Source organism: Loxodonta africana, chromosome 1, assembly GCF_030014295.1.
Source record: "Loxodonta africana isolate mLoxAfr1 chromosome 1, mLoxAfr1.hap2, whole genome shotgun sequence".
NCBI classification, from domain to species: Eukaryota; Metazoa; Chordata; class Mammalia; order Proboscidea; family Elephantidae; genus Loxodonta; species Loxodonta africana.
In genome coordinates this window covers 854,494-874,908 of record NC_087342.1, presented here as the reverse complement: position 1 = coordinate 874,908, position 20,415 = coordinate 854,494, and the positions used below count along the sequence as shown (strand labels likewise).

The window sequence follows — 20,415 nt, the reverse complement described above, 5'->3', positions numbered from 1 at the left end:
ATATTAATCTTCTGTATTCTGCATCCAGTAATTCCAGGTATGCACCTTCATCCAAAAGATCCCTTGATTCTTTGTTTTGAGAGCTTGTTGAAGTGATCATGGTCTGCTTCTTTATGTGATTTGATATTGACTGTTGTTTCTGAGCCATCTATAAGTTATTATGTTAGTTTATTTTATGTTTGTTTACTGTATCCTAGCCTTTGTTTTGTTTTGATATGCCCAGATAGGTTGCTTGAGTGAGCTAGCTTGATTATTTTCACCTTTAAAGCTCTAATGTCCTGTCACCAGGTGGCTAGAGCTGTTATCAGGTATATGAGCCTAGGAGTCCATTCACTTTTCTTGTATGGATTCAGCTTAGGTGTCCAGGTAGTTGGTCATCAAGTGTGAGGTACAGGCTCTGTCTTACAGTCTTAGAGGGGCAGGGGTGATTGGTGTAGGTACCAGTATCTGGTTACAGCAGGGGGCCATGCTCTGAACAAGGCAGGGGGCTGACAACCATCCCCCGAGTGTCTATGAGGAAAGCACATCCCTGTTCCCTAGAGTGCACAAGTGGGTGGATTCTGCAGAAGGACCCTGAGCAGCCAATGCTTTTGGTTGTAAGGACTGGGAGGAACCAGTTATCCTTGGACCCCTGTTGTGGGTGGCTGGGTGACCTGAGTGGAGCCACCAGTCCTTAGGCCTCTGATGTGGGTAGGTAAGGACCCTGTTTAATAGGCAAAGTGGTGTCAAACATCAAACATCCACCTCTACACCACACAGCTGAAACAGTTGCTGCCTGCCAACAAGGGCCTATTCTCCTGAAACAGGCCCACACACATCCATGCAAGGGGGAAAGATATTCAAAGTCCATGGATCTTTTATGCCTGGACAGAAGCCACTTCTGTCCTGAACTCCCCAGTTTAATTGAGCTGGCAGATTATCTGTTCCCCCAATTATGAATTTATTCCTTCTCCAATTCCAGGAGAATGGCTCAGAGCACTCAGCAGGACCTATCTCAGGCCCAGGGAAATCAACAGCCACAGAAGCCAGCTTGGGGGCTGGTGGCGTGGTAAAATATACGCAAGTATTTAGCTTTTCTGAGAGTACCATTCTCCTTTGGTTCCAGAGGTGTGAGTAGGCTGTGTGGCTGACTGTTTCTCCCTGGGGAAACTGTGGCCAAATGCAACCACCAGCCCACTGCAGTCACTCCCGGGTAAAGTGCCTGAGGGATCCCAGCAATTCAAGTCCGGCAACTCCTCTCTGCTTCTGAACTGCCTCTCCCTCCCCCTGCCACTCAGTCCATTTTCTAAGTTTGCCTTTGAAGTTCAGAGCTCCTAGCTTGTCATAAATATAATTGTTTCACTTGTTTTTTCGGGTCTTTAAGAGGGTTCACCGGAAGCATCTGACTACTCCACCATCTTGGCCCTGCATCCTATTTTCTTAGTAATTACAATTAATATTATATTATATTTGGCATCTTGCATTTATAACATCCTAGGGTAAGTTGATGCCAATTTTAACTTCAGTAACACACCAGAAATTCTGTACCTTCCCCCCATTTTGTTCTTATCATCAATTATATCTTTATATTTCATGTTCCCTATAACATAATTTTATCTTTGTTTTTTATACATTTTTCATTAAACAGCATGAAAGCCAAATCAATTAGAATTATCAAGCGTGGATACGTTATTAATATTCCTTACGCTTGTTCACGCAATTACTTTTACTGGAAATCTTTCTTTTTATATATGGCTTTGAACTATTTTGTAGTGTCTTTTCTCTTTCTTCTGAAGGACTGTCATTGGTATTTTTCGTATAGCCAGTCTGGTGGATATGAACTCTCTCACCTTGTGTTGGTCTGGGAATGTTTTAACTTTACCCTCGTTCTTAAAAGACAGTTTTGCTGGATATAGTATTCCTGGTTGACAGTTCTTTTTTTCCCCATCAGCATTTTAAATATATCATTCCATTGCCTTCAGCCTTCAATGTTTCTGATGAGAAATCGGCATCAAATCTTACTGTGGGTTCTTTATATGTGACTATTCTTGCTTCTTTCTTGCTGCTTTCAGCATTCTCTATCTTTACTTTTTGAGAGCCTTATTATGATGTGTCTTGATGTAGATCTCTTTGAGTTTATCTTGTTTGGATTTCTTTGAGATTCTTGGATTTGTAGATTTGTATTCTTCATTAGATTCAGGAAATTTTCTGTCATTATTTCTTCAAATATTCTTTCTGTCCTTTTCTCTCTCTCATCTTCTTAAGGAATTCCCATGATGCATATGTTAGGTCTCTTGAGGTTGTTCCATAATTCCATTAAACTGTGCTCAGCAGTCTCTAGCTGTTCTTTTTGCTTTTCAGCCTACATAATCTTGACTATTTTATCATCTAATTCACTCATTGTTTCTTCTGACTAATCAAATCTGCTGTTAAATCCTTCCATTGTGTTTCTCATTTCAGTTATTGTCTCTTTCAGTTTCAATATTTCTGTTTTGTTTCTTTCTAGAGTGTTTATCTCCCTTTTTTATCCTCGTTTTGTTCATACATTGTTTTTCTTATTTCTTTTAGATGTTTGTCTATGTTTTCCCCTAGTTCGTTGAGTATGTTTAACATTGTTGAGTTATATTCTTCCATTTTGTTCATTATTTGGGCTTCCATAGATGTGATTTCACTCCCTTCATCTTGTTCATTTGGATGGACCATCATTTCTCTTGTTTTTGTGTGTCTTGTAATTTTTTGTTGGGTGTTAACTTTCTAAGTTTTCCCCAGTATCTGGTGTTTTTACTGAGTTGCTGATCTTGGGTTCACCAACCTCTGCAGCTACATGAATCAGAAGAAGCTTTCAGCCTGGCTCTTGGCTTAGGGATATTCCAGCCTCTGCAACCACATGGGCCATTTCTTTGTTATAAATTTCTCTGTATGTATTTATACACTTTACTGGTTTTGCTTCTCTACAGAACCCAGCCTAAAACAGTTGGCTATGGGAGCAGGCTCCACTCAAGACACCTGCTTCCTACCTCACAGCAGTTTCGGTCATCAGTTCTCAGTGCCAACCAGAAGGAGGCCAGATAGACCCAAACTGCCCCAATGGAGATTTGTCCTGTTATTTTCCGGGGTTTTGCTACAGGTGCACATCCAGGCAGTGTGCTGGTTTTGGGAGCAAGTTACACTGCTAGGGTTCTTCTGTATGAATTTGCAGCAGTCGGGCAGCCGACAGTTACTGGATGGCCTAGGGGCTGGCACCCTCAGGATGGGCTCGCAGAGAAGTCTGCATTGTTGATTTTAGAGCAGAAACTTGGAGTCTTGTCTCTTTGCACAGGCAGAGGGTGTGGTGGCCAGGAAAGCAGGCTCCAGTAAGGGGTCGCTTCCCCATTTCACAGCAGCATGGGGCCTGTGTGGCTCAGGAAGGGGCAGGGATGGTGGGAGAAGCAATTTCCCTACCATATGTGACTCTTCATTGACTTGTTGACTCTTGCTCATCTGCAGTCCTCCACTGCTGTCCTCTGCTCCCTGATCAGGATTCTCTGAAGGCCAAGTACCATTTTCTTGTTGTTTCTTGTTGTATTTGTGGGGAGGGTCAAACGATGATCTGTTTACACCACTATCTTCCCAGAATCCCAATGAGGTATTTTTAAAGACAATGACAAGAAGCTGATCCAGAGTGTCACTAAATATTAAGCACCAAACCAAAACCAAACCCGCTGTAAAATCGTCGAGTCAATTCCAGCTTATAACAACATTCTATTAACTATTTTCTGTTTACTCCCCTTTCTTGCAGCCAGTGAGATTATGGGTGCAATTCAATTACATTTTTTAGCAAGTTTCGTGACTGGAATGATAAGTTCAAAAATGATCCAACTGTGGATGGCAACTATTTTTGGTGATGACGTCAATCATATAAGTCTCAGCTTTTCAATTTTGTACCTCGTCTTTTATATTTGTAAGTGAGGAACTATCACTAATACTAAATTACATAGAAAAATTAAAAAGAAAGGCATAGAAAATACATATCAGGCAAAACCTAGTTAAAAAAGAACTTTCAACTGATCTAGAAGGAATGTTTTTGTTGACATAATCTATTAAAAAAAATAACAGATATCAATATCTATACTACACAAAAACAATGCACCAAAATATACAAAGCAAAAAACATTGGAAAAGAAAGAAGAATTTGACAAAATTACAATTACAGTAATATATGTTAGCATGCTCCTCTGAGGTAATTTAATAACCAATTGAACAATAAATAAGTATGGCTATAAAGACATTTAAATAATAATTTATATGCTTGGTTTATAAGGCATATAAAATTTTTTTCCCCTCAAAACACAATGATATAATTTACATATACCTATGTTGTTGTTGTTCTTAGGTGCTATTAGGTCAGTTCTGACTCACAGCAACCCTATGTACTACAGAAAAAAACACTACCTGATCCTGCGTCATCCTTGTAATTGTTGCTATGTTTGAGCCCATTGTTGCAGCCACCATGTCAATCCATCCCATTGAGGGTCTTCCTCTTTTTCGCTGACCCTCTACCAAGCATGAGGTCCTTCTCCAGAAGCTGGTCCCTCCTGATAACACGTCCAAAGTACATGAAACGAAGTCTCAAAATACACCTATTGACTTTTTAATAGGAGCCCTGGTGGCACAGTGGTTAAGCTTTCAGCTGCTAATTGGGCTGGTTCAAACCCACCAGCCACTCTTCAGAAGAAAGATGTGGCAGTCTGCTCCTGTAAAGATTACAGCCTCGGGAACCTTATGGCGCAGTTCTACTCTGTCCTGTAGGGTCACTATGAGTTGGAATCGACTTGATGGCACACAATATCAACAACATAGAACCTTTAAAAAATGAACTGGAATAGAATAAAGTTTCAATAACTTCTAAAATTTTTAACTCTTAAAAATATATTGTTCAACCACAAAGCCATAAAAATAAATAATAGCTATACAAGAGAGTTTTTTAAAAAATAAAACAACCTAACTGCCTGAAAATCAATTGTACTATTCTAGGTAACTCTTAGAACAAAAAGGAAATCAAAATAGAAGTTACAGGTCATGTAGTGCTAAATACTATAACATCTCTTGATATTATTAATCCAGTTACCACCACTCCATCCTCACAGAAGTATGACTGACCCATAAGGAATTTGTCTTATCACTGTTCCCTGTTACAGCTTCAGAATCATGTTCAACAAATCTCTCCAAACAGCCCTACAAATGATTTGGTGTTGGCATGTGAGATAATACCTATTTACCAAACAATTTTTTTTTTTTTTACACTATATGTCATTCCATTACATTTAGGAAGAAAAACAGTAATGCCTTTCTTATGTCCATGATTAAAAATTGTCCTGCAAGCTCTAGCTAATGCAATAAGAAAAAAAAAAGCTTACCCATATTTTAAGAGAGAAAATGGTTCCATCATTTACCACATGGTAGATTACATTGAAAAACCCAAGAGAGTTAACGAATAAACCAAGCCAGCAAACTCTTTAATGAGTAACTTGATACAAGATAAATATACAAAAATAAGTAAATAAATAAATAATCTTTTTTTTTTTTTTTTTTAATAAACTGCTTAGAAAGTATCATGAAAATTTGAGTCTCTTCACATTGGCAAAATGTTGTAAAATAGAAAAGAAGAAACTTAGCAAGAAGTTTGGGTCTGAAAATAGAAAGCTGCAAGTTTACTGGGAAACATAAAATTTGAATAAATTGAGACAGAAGAAAAACTCCTTAGCAATGCTAACATAGCAAGATTCATGATTGTCAGGTCTGAAGTGAGAAGGGCAGACTATAGGAGCTTGGGGCTTCCTAGCTATTCAATGGATTAAAGGCAATTGTAATCTAATGAGTTTACAGAATCAAGTTAATGATGGACAGTGAGAGAAAGATCAGAAGGTCTGTAGGCGGCTCAAATGGGTTGTTCTTGACTAAAGGTTGGCAGTTGGAACCCATGCAGTGCTATCAGGGAAGAAAGGTCTGGCGATCTGCTTCCGTTAAGATTACAGACAAGAACACCCTGTGGAGCACTCCTACTCTCTACAGAGCACCCGGTGGAGCACTCCTACTCTCCACAGAGCACCCGGTGGCGCAGCCCTACTCTCCACAGAGCACCCGGTGGCGCAGCCCTACTCTCCACAGAGCACCCGGTGGCGCAGCCCTACTCTCCACAGAGCACCCGGTGGCGCAGCCCTACTCTCCACAGAGCACCCGGTGGCGCAGCCCTACTCTCCACAGAGCACCCGGTGGCGCAGCCCTACTCTCCACAGAGCACCCCGTGGCGCAGCCCTACTCTCTAAAGAACACCCCGTGGAGCAGTCCTACTCTCTAGCACATGGGATCTCCATGAGTCAGAATCGGGTTTGGCAGTAGCTTTGGTTTTGGATCTTTTGGGTTGAAAGAAAGGCCACTGTGCTGGACCGTTGAACATGTACTGCTATAAATACGTATACTTAAATTCCTACAACAAATAAATATTCTGACAAACATAGTTTTCTGTTTCGCCCCTCAAAACAGAATGATATAAATTCCATATACCTATGTTGTTGTATAAACATCATTTAGTTAGTAAGCATAGCCTCAAAATTAAGGGTTATACCCAAGAATATAATTTCAAACTTTTAGGGGTAAGATGTCTTAACAGATATTTTAGAAATAAAACTGCTAGGACACAATTCCGTGAAAACAAGACATAAATAGAAATTTAATATAAAGTGCCTTTCACTCTGACCTGGCTTAATGTTGATATTATTAATAACTTCAAGATAATTGTTTTGTGAAAATTGTCCAGATTTCTCCATTACCTAACGAATTGTAATGACTAGTTCAGAACTTGATAGTTTCAAAGTACCTGGGTCAACGCTCTCCTCTTTATTCATAATTCATAAATAACTAACTAAAGTGATTGTTTCTGGCTTAGATACCATTTCTGAGCAGAGCTAAAATAAAGAGTACAAAACTTACAAGTTTTCATTTCTAGAAGGGAAGGCTAAACCATGTCATAAGGATACTAATGTCATCATATCTCTATTGAAATTTGGTTTTGAAATTTTATAAAACAATCCTCATGTAAAAGTCACAGTAATTAAAATACAACTGTTGTGTTGTAATACAGGGATATAAAGTAGGTCAAAGAACAGAGAGGGGATCAGAACTGATTCCTGTGTGCGTGTGTGTGTACACACATGTATATGTATATATACATATTTATACATGTATATACATATACATACATAGGCGTGGTGATGCAGTGGTTGAAGCTCTCCACTGTTAACTGAAAGGTGGGTGGTTTGAAACCCCCAGTGGCTTAAGAGGAGAAAGATGTGACAGTCTGCTTCTGCAGAGATTTACAGCCTTGGGAACCCCGTGGGGTCTCTAGGGGTCGGAGCACTCCCCAGCAGTGGGTTACGTATATATACGATATTGTTGTTGGATTGAGGTGGAGCTGATTTTTGACTTATAGGGACCCCGTGTGACAGAACGTGGTATATCCACAATACTCTTTAGCACTAAAAACAAAATTTTTGTTAACTAAAACAGTGTCTGCTACACACAGAGGCGTATCAGAGGAAAACAGCATAGCTATGTCAAGCACTGAAATTGCCCCCGACGGGCATATCAAGGATAACGAGCGCCCAGGGGCAACCTCTAAATTGTGCTACCTTCCCAATTTCAAGGAGAATAGACAGTGATAGCTGCAATCCATCAGCAGAAAGGCCTTTCACCCTCTCGTCTGGCTGCCTCAGTCAGGCGTCTTGCATATTTGTGGCACCTCAACGTGTCATTCCATACCTCATCTGGTGCCCCTTTGGGCTTGTGCCCAGGGCAGGTGCCCCCTCTGTCCACCCACTAGGCCTCTGTGCCTGTTCTGTGTGAGGAAGGATGTCTAACCGAACCGGGTTCATAGAAACTGCTCAGTACCACTCCCCCACCCCCCGACCCCGGCTCAAGTGGCCCCATACCTGCCATAACTTAGATATGCCTCTGGCGTTCAGTGGGAAAAAAAAGAAGCCGATTACAGAATTACATGACTGTTTAATTTCACTGTGGTGTTTTAAAAATGTGTGACTTTAAATTTTCCTGAAGATGGGCAGAAAAGGTAAGCTCGCAAGGGAAATTACATTATGTAGTTCACAGCTCTATGAGATCAGATAATAAAACCAGAAAACCAGACCCATAGCCCTCGAGTCAATTCCGACTCCTAGTGACCCTATAGGACGGAGTAGAACTGCCCTATAGGGTTGGTTTCCAAGGCTGTAATCTTTACTGAAGCCAACTGCTACATCCTTCTCCCTCACAGGGCCTGGTGGGTTTGAACCACTAACCTTTCAGTTAGCACGTGAGCACTTAACCACTGGGCCCCTGGGGCCCCTAATTCCTCACTTTTGTATCATTCCCACTTAATTATCCTTAGTTGTCTCAATTTATAGAAATTCAGCAAGTATCCTGCAATGCCTGAAGCCGACCCTTGAATCTCATTCTCTATTCTTAAGTAGGTTATCAAATTATTTTCTAAGGAAATACAGTGTTCTCCCTCACAGAAATTCTAGTAAATTTTTCTTTAACTCTTTATATCTGAAGTCCTGGGGGTGGCACTATAGGTGGTTTTCTTTTTTTTTTTTTAACATATAATCTTCATACTCTGCATATTATTTGAATATTTCACAGTGATAATAACTTTCTTTTGTAAACTAGGAGAAGGGCAGGAACAACTCCAATAGAGCTCCTCTTAAGACCATTCCACAAATGGCTCTTTAGGAGTCCCTGGGTGCAACAAATGGTTAAGTGCTTGACAGCTAGCTGAAAGGTAGGGGGTTCGAACTCACCCAGAGATACCCAGGAAGAAAGGCCTGGCAATCTGCTTCTGAAAGGTCACAGATTGGAAAGCCCTATGGAGTGTAGTTCTACTCAGCAATACATGGAGCCCCCCTGAGTTCTAATCGACTAAACAGCAACTGAAAAAACAAACGGGTCTTTACACTTTTCAGTACTGCACAGTTAATGACCAAAACAAAATTAAACACCGGAAAAAAACAAATAAACCCACTACCCTCGAGTCAATTCTAACTCATAGCAACCCTATAGGACAAGGGTTTCCAAGGCTGTAAATCTTTACGGAAGCAGACTGCCACATCTTTCTTCTACATCTGTCTCTCAAGGAGCAGCTGGTGGGTTCGAACCACCGACCTTTCAGTTAGCAGCCAAACACTTAATCACTGCGCCACGAGGGCTTCGTCATCAGGGAAAGCAGACCCATATTGAATCTCTGCTGGCCTTACTCTTGGTCCAATCACAGGATCAAACCATTCCTACCTCCTATGAGGTCCATAAAAAAACTCTTTGGCTAATTTCCAATCCATCGCCCCAGAGCCCCTCTGGGACAATTAGGTTTTCAGAGGGTCCCCAACCAGCCTACATCTCCCAAAGCATTTTGTGAGCTCTGTATCGTTGCCAGTTATGAAGCCAAAGCAATGCGAGAATGTCCAGAATAGACTTTACTACATAATTGAATGTGAGGCTATAGAAAAACAAAGAGCAACAACCACCAAAAAACCACAATAGGTTGTGGTAATAACTGGCAATATTTCTCAGCTGAAACCAAGTGGGGTAGCTTCTCTATAAAGTCACTATCCTTTCCAGATATTTGATATTACCATCTCTGATATAACTTGTGCCACTCTTGATGTTAAAACAATACTTTATTTCTTTTCAAACATAGGTGAGTTAATTGGAATGTCTGGAATATTTACCCTGGCCATTATGGGACTTTTTTTAAATTCTACCAGTTTCAGACCAGGAGTTGAAGCACTTCTCCTCAAGTGAGTGGCTAGCATGTTTTCCCTTTGTTTCGTGTATCAGGAGCTGTAATATTGTAGTTGTAGTCAAATGTACTATGAGTCGGAATTGACTCGACGGCACTGGGGGTTTTTAGTCACATGTACATCTACATGGTCAAAGGAAGATATATCAGCTTGAAAACTACACAACTGAAAACACTTCCTAAAAACTCTTTGTCCTGTGGCTTCAATCCTCTAATTTTAAGTAAAATTTTTAACATCGCCTTGGGTTCACATTGGCTTTATTTCTCCACTACTTCTGCAAATCCTGGTGTATATCCCGATCTACAAGACAGGGCCAGGATTGGGATGAGGCAAGTGAGGCATTTGCCCTGGGCACAGATTTTAAGAGGGAGATAAAAAATTGAGTAATCAAGATAAATATTCAATGCAATAGTTTTTAAAAAAGAAATTGAAATTACTGCCAAAAATCCATAATGAACAAAACACCAAAATTGCAAACACAGTGTCAGTACTACTGATCACTTCTTTTGCCTCAGGCTTCAATATGGCTTAGTGTAGTGTGGCCACTAGACTGGAAGACTGATATTTTAAGAACGATGAAGAGATGGCACACAAAAGAAATTTGAAAATTAAGCTAGGGCATTTGAAGAGGGTTGTCAGTGTTAAAAAGAAAACATGGCCAAATTCAATGTATGCAAAGCTATGGGTGCACACGTGCCAACTGTGCCCGGCTTGAGGGTACCCAGAAATCCTGGTGGTGTAGTGGTTACAGAGCTATGGCTGCTAACAAAAAGGTCAGCAGTTCAAATCCACCAGGTGCTCCTTGGAAACCATATGGGGCAGTTCTACTCTGTCCTATAGGGCCGCTATGAGTTGGAATCGACTCGAGGGCAATGTTTTTTTTTGTTTTGAGGGCACCAAGCTAAAGGGTGAGTGGAGTCTCTGTCAGAGGAAAAGCTCTTCTGTAGTACTCCAACACACCCAATGAGAACTTGGTCTAAATCACACAATGGCAACGTATGTGCTAACAGGGGCCCTGAGTGTAAACAATGATTTTTGGAGTTTGGGAAAAGGTTAGTAAAGCTAGACTGACTTCAAAAATCAGAAATTTAAGGCTGTAAGATCTTACGGGATTCTGGAGCACTTCCCTAAAATTTCATGTCAATTATAATGGATGTCCATTGCACTAGGAGCTAAAAAAAAAACAGAATTAATTGGGCCAGTTGTGGGGAGAATTTAGGTAATACATTTTTTAAGCAAATGTTTACATCTGTAGAAAGTGAATCCCTTCACATTCTTATGCTAACTGAAAGTTGCATAATGTCCCTGCAGACATTACTTCCCTTATATAAGCTGTGGTGTCTTCCTCACCTACATCCCTGGTCCATCCTAGAAGTGAGCCAATGATCCCCCTATTCCTCAATGCATTTCTAGATCATTTTTTCTCCTTCCACAAAAGAACACAATTTTGAAGCTCATGACCTCTGCCATGCCTTTGAGGGTTAAGGTTATCTATAGAACCCTGAGTCACATTCTTCATTTTGTAAGGGTTTTGGTTCCTGTCTCACTGAGACCCTCCCAACATTACTCTGTCACCATTCTCAGCGATGTCAGTATCTGCAGAGTTGATTCTTCCATTGCCATACCTCTCAAATGTCTTGGCTTCCTGTCCTCCTATGAGTATGTCCACCATTCTACTTCAGCCACCCTCTTATATGGTGTCTTGTTACTAGTGCTACTGTAACAGAAATACCACAAGTGAATGGCTTTAAAGAACAAATTTATATTCTCACAGTTCAGAAGGCTAGAAGTCTGAATTCAGGGTGTGACTCTACGGGGAGGTCTTCTTTGTCTATTTCAACTTCTGTTGTTGTTGTTAGGTCCCATCCAGTTGGTTCCGACTCATAGCAGCCCTATGTAGAACAGAACGAAACACTGCCCGGTTCTGCATCATCCTCATAATCGTTGTTATGCTTGAGCCCATTGTGTCAATCTATCTCGTTGAGGGTCTTCCTCTTTTTTGATGACCCTCTACTTGTCCAAGCATGATGTCCTTCTCCAGGGACTGGTCTCTCCTGGTAACATGTCCAAAGTATTTGAGATGCAGTCTAGCCATCCTTGCTCCTAAGAAGCATTCTGGTTGTACTTCCTCCAAGACAGATTTGTTTGTTCTTCTGGAAGTCCATGGTATATTCAATATTCTTCTCCAACACCACAGTTCAAAGGTGTCAATTCTTCTTCAGTCTTCCTTATTCATTGTCCAGCTTTCCCATGTGTATGAGGCTGTTGAAAATACCATGGCTTGAGTCAAGCACACCTTAGTCTTCAAGGTGACATCTTTGCTTTTCAACACTTTAAAGAGGTCTTTTACAACAGATTTGCCCAATGCAATGCATCGTTTGATTTCTTGACTGCTACTTCCATGGGCGTTGATTGTGTACCCAAGTAAAACGAAATCCTTGACAACTTCAATCTTTTCTCCATTTATCATGATGTTGCTTATTGGTCCAGTTGTGAGGATTTTTGTTTTCTTTATGTTGAAGTGTAATCCATACTGAAAGCTGTGGTCTTTGATCTTCATCAGTAAGTGCTTCAAATCCTCTTCACTTTCAGCAAACAAGCTTGTGTCACTTGCATAATGTCGGTTGTTAATGAGTCTTCTTCAAATCCTGATGCTGCATTCTTCTTCATATAGTCCAGCTTCTCAGATTATTTGCTCAGCATTCAGATTGAATAAGTATGGTGAAAGGATACAACCCTGATGAACACCTTTCCTGACTTTAAGCCACACAGTATCCCCTTGTTCTGTTGGAACGACTGCCTCTTGATGTATGTACAGATTCCCATGAGCACAATTAAGATTCTGGAATTCCCATTCTTTGCAATGTTATCCATAATTTGTTATGATTTACACAGTCGAATGCCTTTGCATAGTCAATAAAACAGAGGTAAACATCTTTATGGTATTCTCTGCTTTCAGCAAGGATCCGTCAGACATCAGTAATGATACGCCTGGTTCCACATCCTCTTCTGAACTTTGCTTGAACTTCTGGCAGTTCCCTGTCTATATACTTACTGCTGCAGATACTTTTGAAAGATCTTCAGCAAAATTTTACTTGTGTGTGATACTGATGATATCATTCGATAATTTCTGCATTTTGTTGGATTATCTTTCGTGGGAATAGGTGTAAATATGGATCTCTTCCTGTTGGCTGGCCAGGTAGCTGTCTTCCAAATTTCTTGGGATAGACAAGTGAGCAATTCCAGCGCTGCATCCATTTGTTGAAACATCTCACTTGGTATTCTGTCAATCCCTGGAGCCTTGTTTTTTTGCCTATGCCTTTAGTGCAGCTGAGACTTCTTCCTTCAGTACCATTGGTTCCTGATCATATGCTACTTCCAGGAATCCTTGGAGTTCAGAGGATAGTAGATTCATCTGCCTCTGTTTGTGCATGGCTGTAAACTACATTTTTTGATAACTGTGAGGTGATTAGGTTTAGGCCACCCACTACACTGATAGCCTCATTAATAAAAAAAGGAAGAAAAAAAACTATTTCTAAACAGGATTACATCCACCAATATAGGGGTAAGGATTCCAACAGATAATTTAATCAGTTGCCATTGAGTCTGTTCCAATTCATGGCAACCATCACTTCCCTAAACACCTTGTATAAAATAGAAGTTACCTCTTTACCAACCTGCACAGGCTTTTATTTCTGGGGAATTACCTTCTCCAAAATTTCCGGTACATATGGTCATATCGGAAACCCTGGTGGCATAGTGGTTAAGTGCTATGGCTGCTATCCAAAGGGTCAGCAGTTCAAATCCACCAGGCACTCCTTGGAAACTCTATGGGGCAGTTCTACTCTGTCCTATAGGGTCGCTATGAGTCGGAATTGACTCGATGGCACTGGGTTTGGTTTTGGTTGGTATGGTCATATCATCCCTTTAGACAAGTGGCTGTGCAAAATTGGGCACTACAATAGATGGATGGATGGATGGTTGGATAGATGGATAGGTAGATGGGTGGATGAATGGACGGATAGGTAGGTGAAATGGGTGGATGGATGGATGGATGGATGGATGGACTGACAGACAGACGGATGGATGGATGGATGCATACCTTCCCCTATTAGACTCAGAATCTCTGAGGGTGAGATCATGAGACATCTGACTTTTAAAAACACAACCCAGATGATAATGATGTACAGATGATGTTGTGACCCATCGCTACATTAAAAGTCGTAGTTTTATCAGAACAACTCATGATCTCCAAATGAGGAAAAGGGATTAAAAAAAAAGTTCAGGATTTCTTTTTTCTGTATCTGGCTTACACACACACACACAAACACACACACATCTTTTAGAAGGGTTTGAAATTTGATGGACCAGCTCACACCAACCCTGAGTATGATAGAGACTGATTTCTTAGAGAACATGGTTTCTTCCTCATGAGGGTTCTCCCATTAATTCCTAGTACATATCATCTTGACAGTTCTTCAATATCTGTTGTTTAACTGATTGATTAATTTTTATGTTAATTGACAAAACGGATTTTTGGCATTTGGTGGCATTTTCCTGTATTGTTAGGGTAAGTTTTTGAACCATTTCATTGTTAATGAATGGTAAATTTATGATTATGATTCATATCCACCTTTCATTTGACTGAATTATTCTACTCAATGTTTCCTTTGACTGAATTATTCTACTCAGTGTTTCCAGTTGACTTCATTAATTGTGTGAGTAGGTGGGCGTAATGCATTGCTGGAATTTTCTTTTCATACCCATATACATGGTGAAAGAATTGGATGTGCTTTTTGTGGTGAAGTCAAAAGAAGGGTAAAGGATACAAAAATTACACAATTGCCAGAAAATATATCTCAGTATTTTTTTTTCCTGCAAATTAGTGTCAAATTCAATGCTTGAATCTAGAAGATAACACAATTAAAAGTAAGGCCGTACATAAACAAGAAAGGGATGTAATCAGGTAAAAGTTCAGTCACAGAAAACTATTTTAAAAGACTGGACTCACTATTTCCTATGCTAAAATCTTTTGTACCGAATGTTTCTCTGATAATCCCTTAGTGTGCCTCTGAAACAGAGTTCTGAAACAGAAGTTTTTTATGAATGTAACAGAGAAGGCTTTGCTTTTAGGATCAAATTTATTTTTAGGCCAAAGCAGTATTTCTGGAGACAAGAGTATCTCCAATACCAATACCTGTTGCTGTTGAGGCAGTTCCGACTCCTGGCAACTTCCTGTGTTACAAAGCAGAGCTGCTCCATAGGTTTTTTTTTGGCTGTAATCTTTACAAAGGAGATCACCAGGCTGCTAGGTGGGTTCAAACCTTTAGATCAGCAGCCATTCACAACTGCCTGCACCACAGTGATCTTCAAAGGGTCTCAGGCTAGCAGAAACAGGCTAGCAATGGATAAAACCAAATCTCCTTCCCCTCATAAAGGAGTACCCATGTGCCCTCTTAATGTTTTCAATTAATTTTGTTATAAATATACTATAAGGACATTAAAGAGAGAAAATATACAGAAAGATAAAAAGAAATAAGGTTTAAAACCTAGCTTCTCATGGTCCCAACACCCAAACTTGACCAATATTGGAAGTTGAGTGTCCTTTTTTGAACTGCTTTGTCTGCAGCTGATAAGACCCTGAATTCTAGGAATGCTGCGGGATTTTCCTGGGCTCTGAAGAACCTGTGTACTTACACTTTCACAAGTTCAAAATGGAGACTCTACAAATGGCATTCAAATGAATAAAAGATCCATTCCCACCTTCTGAGAACTAGCTAGATTTTAGGCAACCATAGTCCTATCACTGTTTAAATCAGACATAAGAGTTTACCATTCCTTCTTAAATGATTTTAGCTTTTCCTGTTGAACAAGATGAGGGGGTGGTGGCGGCATTGACAGTTCAGGGGTAGAATTCTCTCCTCCCACGCGGGACACCCTGGTTCAATTAACAGCCAATGAACCTCACGCATAGGTACCACCACCCTTCTTTCAGTGGAGGCTTGCGCGTTGCTATGATGCTGAACAGATTTCAGCAGAGCTTCCACACTAAGATGGACAAGGAAGAAAGGCCTAGAGAGCTACTCCCAAAAATGAGCCAAAGAAAACCCTGTGAATCACAGCAGTTAGATCCACAACCAGTTATCAGGGTGGTGCAGCCCCAGGCAGTGTTTTGTTCTGTTGTACATGGAGTTGCCAGGAATTGGGGGCTGCTAACAACAATTACAAAACAAGGACTTTACAGTCAGTATTTCGAGCTACGTGAATCACAATGCCTGGATGATTGAGTTCTAGTAAATAGAATAGCCACAACCTAATATTCTTTCAAAATCAGTCCAAAAAAAATGACAGTGATTCACATGCAGGGTAAACTGGTTAAAACTGCTTTAGAATTGTTTGTTTACTTGGCTTGGCATTCCTCTCTCCTCAGTTAAATTTCAAGCCCCTTGAGTCTGGTCATCACTCTGGTTCTGGGTTGAGTCTGGTAAATTTCCTTAGTCATCTTTGTTTTCCCTGTAATGTCTAGCACAGTACCTCACATTGACAAGTCTTGCAATAAATATATGTTACATTAATAAACCATAATTATATATTTTTTTTCCTGAAAATACAGATTCTGGAATTGTTTATCCTTTGTTTCATTTCTTATGGTGTTTACTTTCATTGGACTTCTAATTCCTGCACAAACGTATTTATATATATCATTTTCTGATATATACTTTTCTCTAAATATGTACTTCACACTGATTGTCTTAAGGTAAGAACGTCATTTGAATTTTTCTATTTATAGGAAATTGAGTAAGTCTGAAGATAGTCTTTTGAATAATAAAATGTTTCATATCTTAGAATGAATATGCAACTCTAAAAATTTCCAAAGATTCTCAGCAAATTAGTCTCTTTCAGTTTTAAACTGCAGTTCAGACAGTACAAACAACTTGTGAAATTTTTGAAAATTAGAGAGAAGAAACCTTTTCTAATCTTGCTTTCCAGAAGCCACCATTATTAACACTTAGTATAGTTGGTCCTGTTTTTTTTTTTCTATGAGCTTTATGAAGTTAAACATCTATCATAAATTTTTAAAAAATTATCTCACTTTGGTTGCTTAATATTATATAAAAAGTAATTTCTTATTAATTAAAAATTAGAGTTGGAAATAACATTTTTTAAAAATTTGTAAGGAAGTCCTCTTTATAACTATCTCTTCTTTTTGCTCATACAGTTTTTTAGTCCCTTTTTCCAGTTTTAAGAGGTGGAAAAATGTCTACTTCTGTAGGAGATGACATGGAGGAGGATAAGCTGCCATGACTGGAGTCTCACCTCTCTTTAGTTTCTATTACTCAAATTACCAACATTCTACTTGGTATCTAGAAAAATCAGTTGGGTAGTTAACATCAAGTTTGCTAGGGCCAAGTAAATGGGAAGTAGTCCCAAAATATCAGATACATTTAATGTAGAAATGATATGTTACTGAACAAAGAAATACACGTAAATGGACAGATTCAGCAAGGTTAATCTATGAAAAAAAGAAAGGGGGAGTATTTTCCTCTCACCTTTTATTCATTAGATTTGCAGATTTGCTTTTAATCCTTTTTGGAATACAAAGATGGTGTGAAATTACCTTACTATTCTCATAGAAAAAGAAACAAAGAGAATAATGCTATTCTTATAATAATTGTATGGAAGGTCCTGGCCTTCCTTTGGTGCTATGACAATAATGTGTGACAAATGTCACATTTGTCTGACAGTTGGCGTTTCACAGGGATTAAGTTAGAACAGAATGGAATAAAAATGGAAATAAATTTCTGCGACAAGAATAACTTTCTTTAAAAATTATTTTCTCTTTTAGGCTTCTGGTCATTCTACTAATGAGCCCTCTTTTGTCTCGACTTGGTCATGGGTTCAGCTGGCGCTGGGCATTCATAATGGTCTTGAGTGAAATGCGAGGGACGCCGAATATAAACATGGCCCTTCTACTTGCCTATGACTCTTACACTGGAACGGAGAGGGAAAAATCTCAAGTAAAGACCTCTGTATTTTTTATTTTCTAGATTATAAAGCTGTTGCTGTGTGCTAAAAATATTTTTCGTAGTGAGGTAGCTCAGCTGCAGTTGGACTGTAGGAATGATGTAGGTGTGACGGCAAGACTGAGGGTAGGAGAAACAGCTGGCAACCATCTTCTTCCCCATTCCTAACAATCAAATTCCTCCTCAATCGTCAGCATCTATCAACATAGTACAACTTAGCTTAATTTACATCGATAAATATAGAGTATTTTATATGAAATTTTCATAGATAATTTGTATTTTTTTTTCATTCTAGATGTTATTTCATGGAGTGTCAGTATGTTTCATTACCTTGATTTTCAATAAATTTATTTTGCCACTGGCAGTTACTAAACTAGGTAAGTCCTACTAATTAAAATTGTGAGTGAAAAGAAACTATTCTAAATATACTTAAGAAGCACAGATAATGAAGAATCCATGTAAATGCAAGTCAATAGTGCCTAGTTAATGAGAAAGTAGTCTATAAATAAGGCACATTGATGGTTTTGACCAAAAAGCTTGTTTATTTAAAAACATTAGGTTATTTGCGTTAGTCCAGTTTAACTAAAATAATAGTGTACATTTATTCGTTTGTATCATTATTCACCAATTTTTGTGAAGAGCCTACTATATGCTGATAATGAATTGACAGTGAAACATTATGAAGACCAACAAGATTTCTGATCTGGTGGAGCTCACACTAGAGTGAAGAGAGACAGGCAATAAGCAACTCAGATAAGGTCATATCAGAGGGTCCTACGTGCACGGAAGTAAACAAACCACAAAAAGAAATTGAAGAGAGAATATAACAGGTGCTAAATTCTTGAGAAGGGTAGGGAAAGAGTGTGTTTAAAGAACCAAAAGAAGGTTTGAGGAGTTGAAACCTTAGAGAATAATATGAAGAGTAGAAGAAGACCAGATGGGAGAGGTAAGAAAGAGTTAGATACAAAGAACCTTGTAGGCCATAGTAAGAAGTTAGGATTTTATTCTCAGGGCAAAAGGAATCCATTGGTTGGTTTTAAGCAAGTAAGTGTAATTATATGGTTAAGGTCTTAGCAGGACCACTCTGGTTGCTGTAGGTAACAGACTGGGGGAGGGTATGGGAAAGTAGAAACAGAGTATCACTTAGGAGGCTATTGCATTAGTCCAAGGGGAAATGATTGGGGCTTGGACTAGAATTATGGCAAAGGAGAGAAAAGAGCCTATCTGAAATGTATTTAGTGGTAGAGAATGAACGAGAGGTCTAAAAGTAAGAGGAATTAAGGAGCACTTGTAGATATTTGACCTCAACAATGGGTTGGTATTGATGTTATTCACTACCTTGGGGAACGGTCAGTTTCAGAAAACACATCAGAAGTTATTTTTTGTTTATTAAATTTGAAATGTCTAGTAGAAGTCAAGAAGAAAAAACAAAGCGGCTGTTGAATGTGACCTGAATCTCAGGAAAGACGCCAGGGCTAATGATGTAACTATTAAAGTTGTAAAAGATGTAAATCTATATTACTTTGTAGACTTGGACTAAAAGCATATTTCATAAAGCAGATATGTGTGCAGAACAGTACCAGGCCTGTGGCAGGAACTTAAATATTTGGAGAAGTACTGAAGTGTGTTTATTCAGACCTTTGTGTCCAGCAAACAAAACTGACTTAAACATTTCAAGAGATATTAATATGTGTCCTTTGCTAGGTCAGGAAGGAGGGACTGGTTTAGTAAGTGGTATGCTTATACTGGAACCTTGATGGCACTGTCCCCATCTGGAAAATTCACGGTATATATTAGCATCTTACAAGCACCAAGAAATCCTGTAGTAAAGAAACCTGTATAATTGCTTTTTATCTCAAATGAACGTTATCAGTTTAGAAAACACTAAATTTTAGGCCTACTCCAAGCCATTTTATTTTTGTCACCGCTAAATGGCTGTCAGTTTTTTGACAACCTGTTATTTCATTAGATACATAAAGAGATTTTTTCATAAACACGTTTGGTGCTCTCATCAAAATCAAATTCTTTATTGACATGTAACTAGGTACCTATTTCTTAATCACGTGATCCCCTAAAAAAAAAAAATTCAGAGCAAAAGTATAATGAAAATTAAAATGTAAATACAACATGACCATTTTTTCTTAAACATTTCTTATTTTGATCATTGCTAAAATTTACTAATTTCGCATTTCCTTTGGCATTGCTGTCCCTCCACCAGATCATATGCAAAACTTCATTGTTTAACTGAAAATAGGGTTCCTTACTTCTCCAGCCATTGGTTTTCTCTATTGGGATGAAATCTTAGATCAGGGTTCCAGGTCCCTCCTTGACCAATATCAGAAAGAAATAAGTGATGTCAGTGAAAATGACAGAGTGAGTAATTCTGAAATTCCATCCCTCCATGAAAGCAACACCAACAAAAAACTGGCAAAAACTCTCAGAATTTTTTTTTTTTTTTTAAGCTTTAGAAATTAACCAAAAGTATGTGGCTACCCAGGGAGATTTAGTCAAGAAAAACTGAAACTTTCTTGCGTGTTAACTTACTCTGTCCTCATCCTCCACTCCTAGGTCAGTGGTAGTAAAAC

At 39.1% G+C, this 20,415-nt stretch overlaps 1 protein-coding gene across 1 annotated transcript in view; it reads left to right on the top strand.

Moving 5' to 3' along the window:
* The window catches only part of SLC9C1 (solute carrier family 9 member C1), a 140,838-nt gene that overhangs the window by 21,986 nt on the left and 98,437 nt on the right, over window positions 1-20,415 (top strand). The window contains exons 6-9 of the mRNA XM_064267652.1: window positions 3,758-3,919; window positions 9,704-9,803; window positions 17,653-17,824; window positions 18,126-18,207. Of these exons, the coding sequence (XP_064123722.1) occupies window positions 3,758-3,919; window positions 9,704-9,803; window positions 17,653-17,824; window positions 18,126-18,207 (516 nt within the window). The remainder of the gene's footprint in view (window positions 1-3,757; window positions 3,920-9,703; window positions 9,804-17,652; window positions 17,825-18,125; window positions 18,208-20,415) is intronic.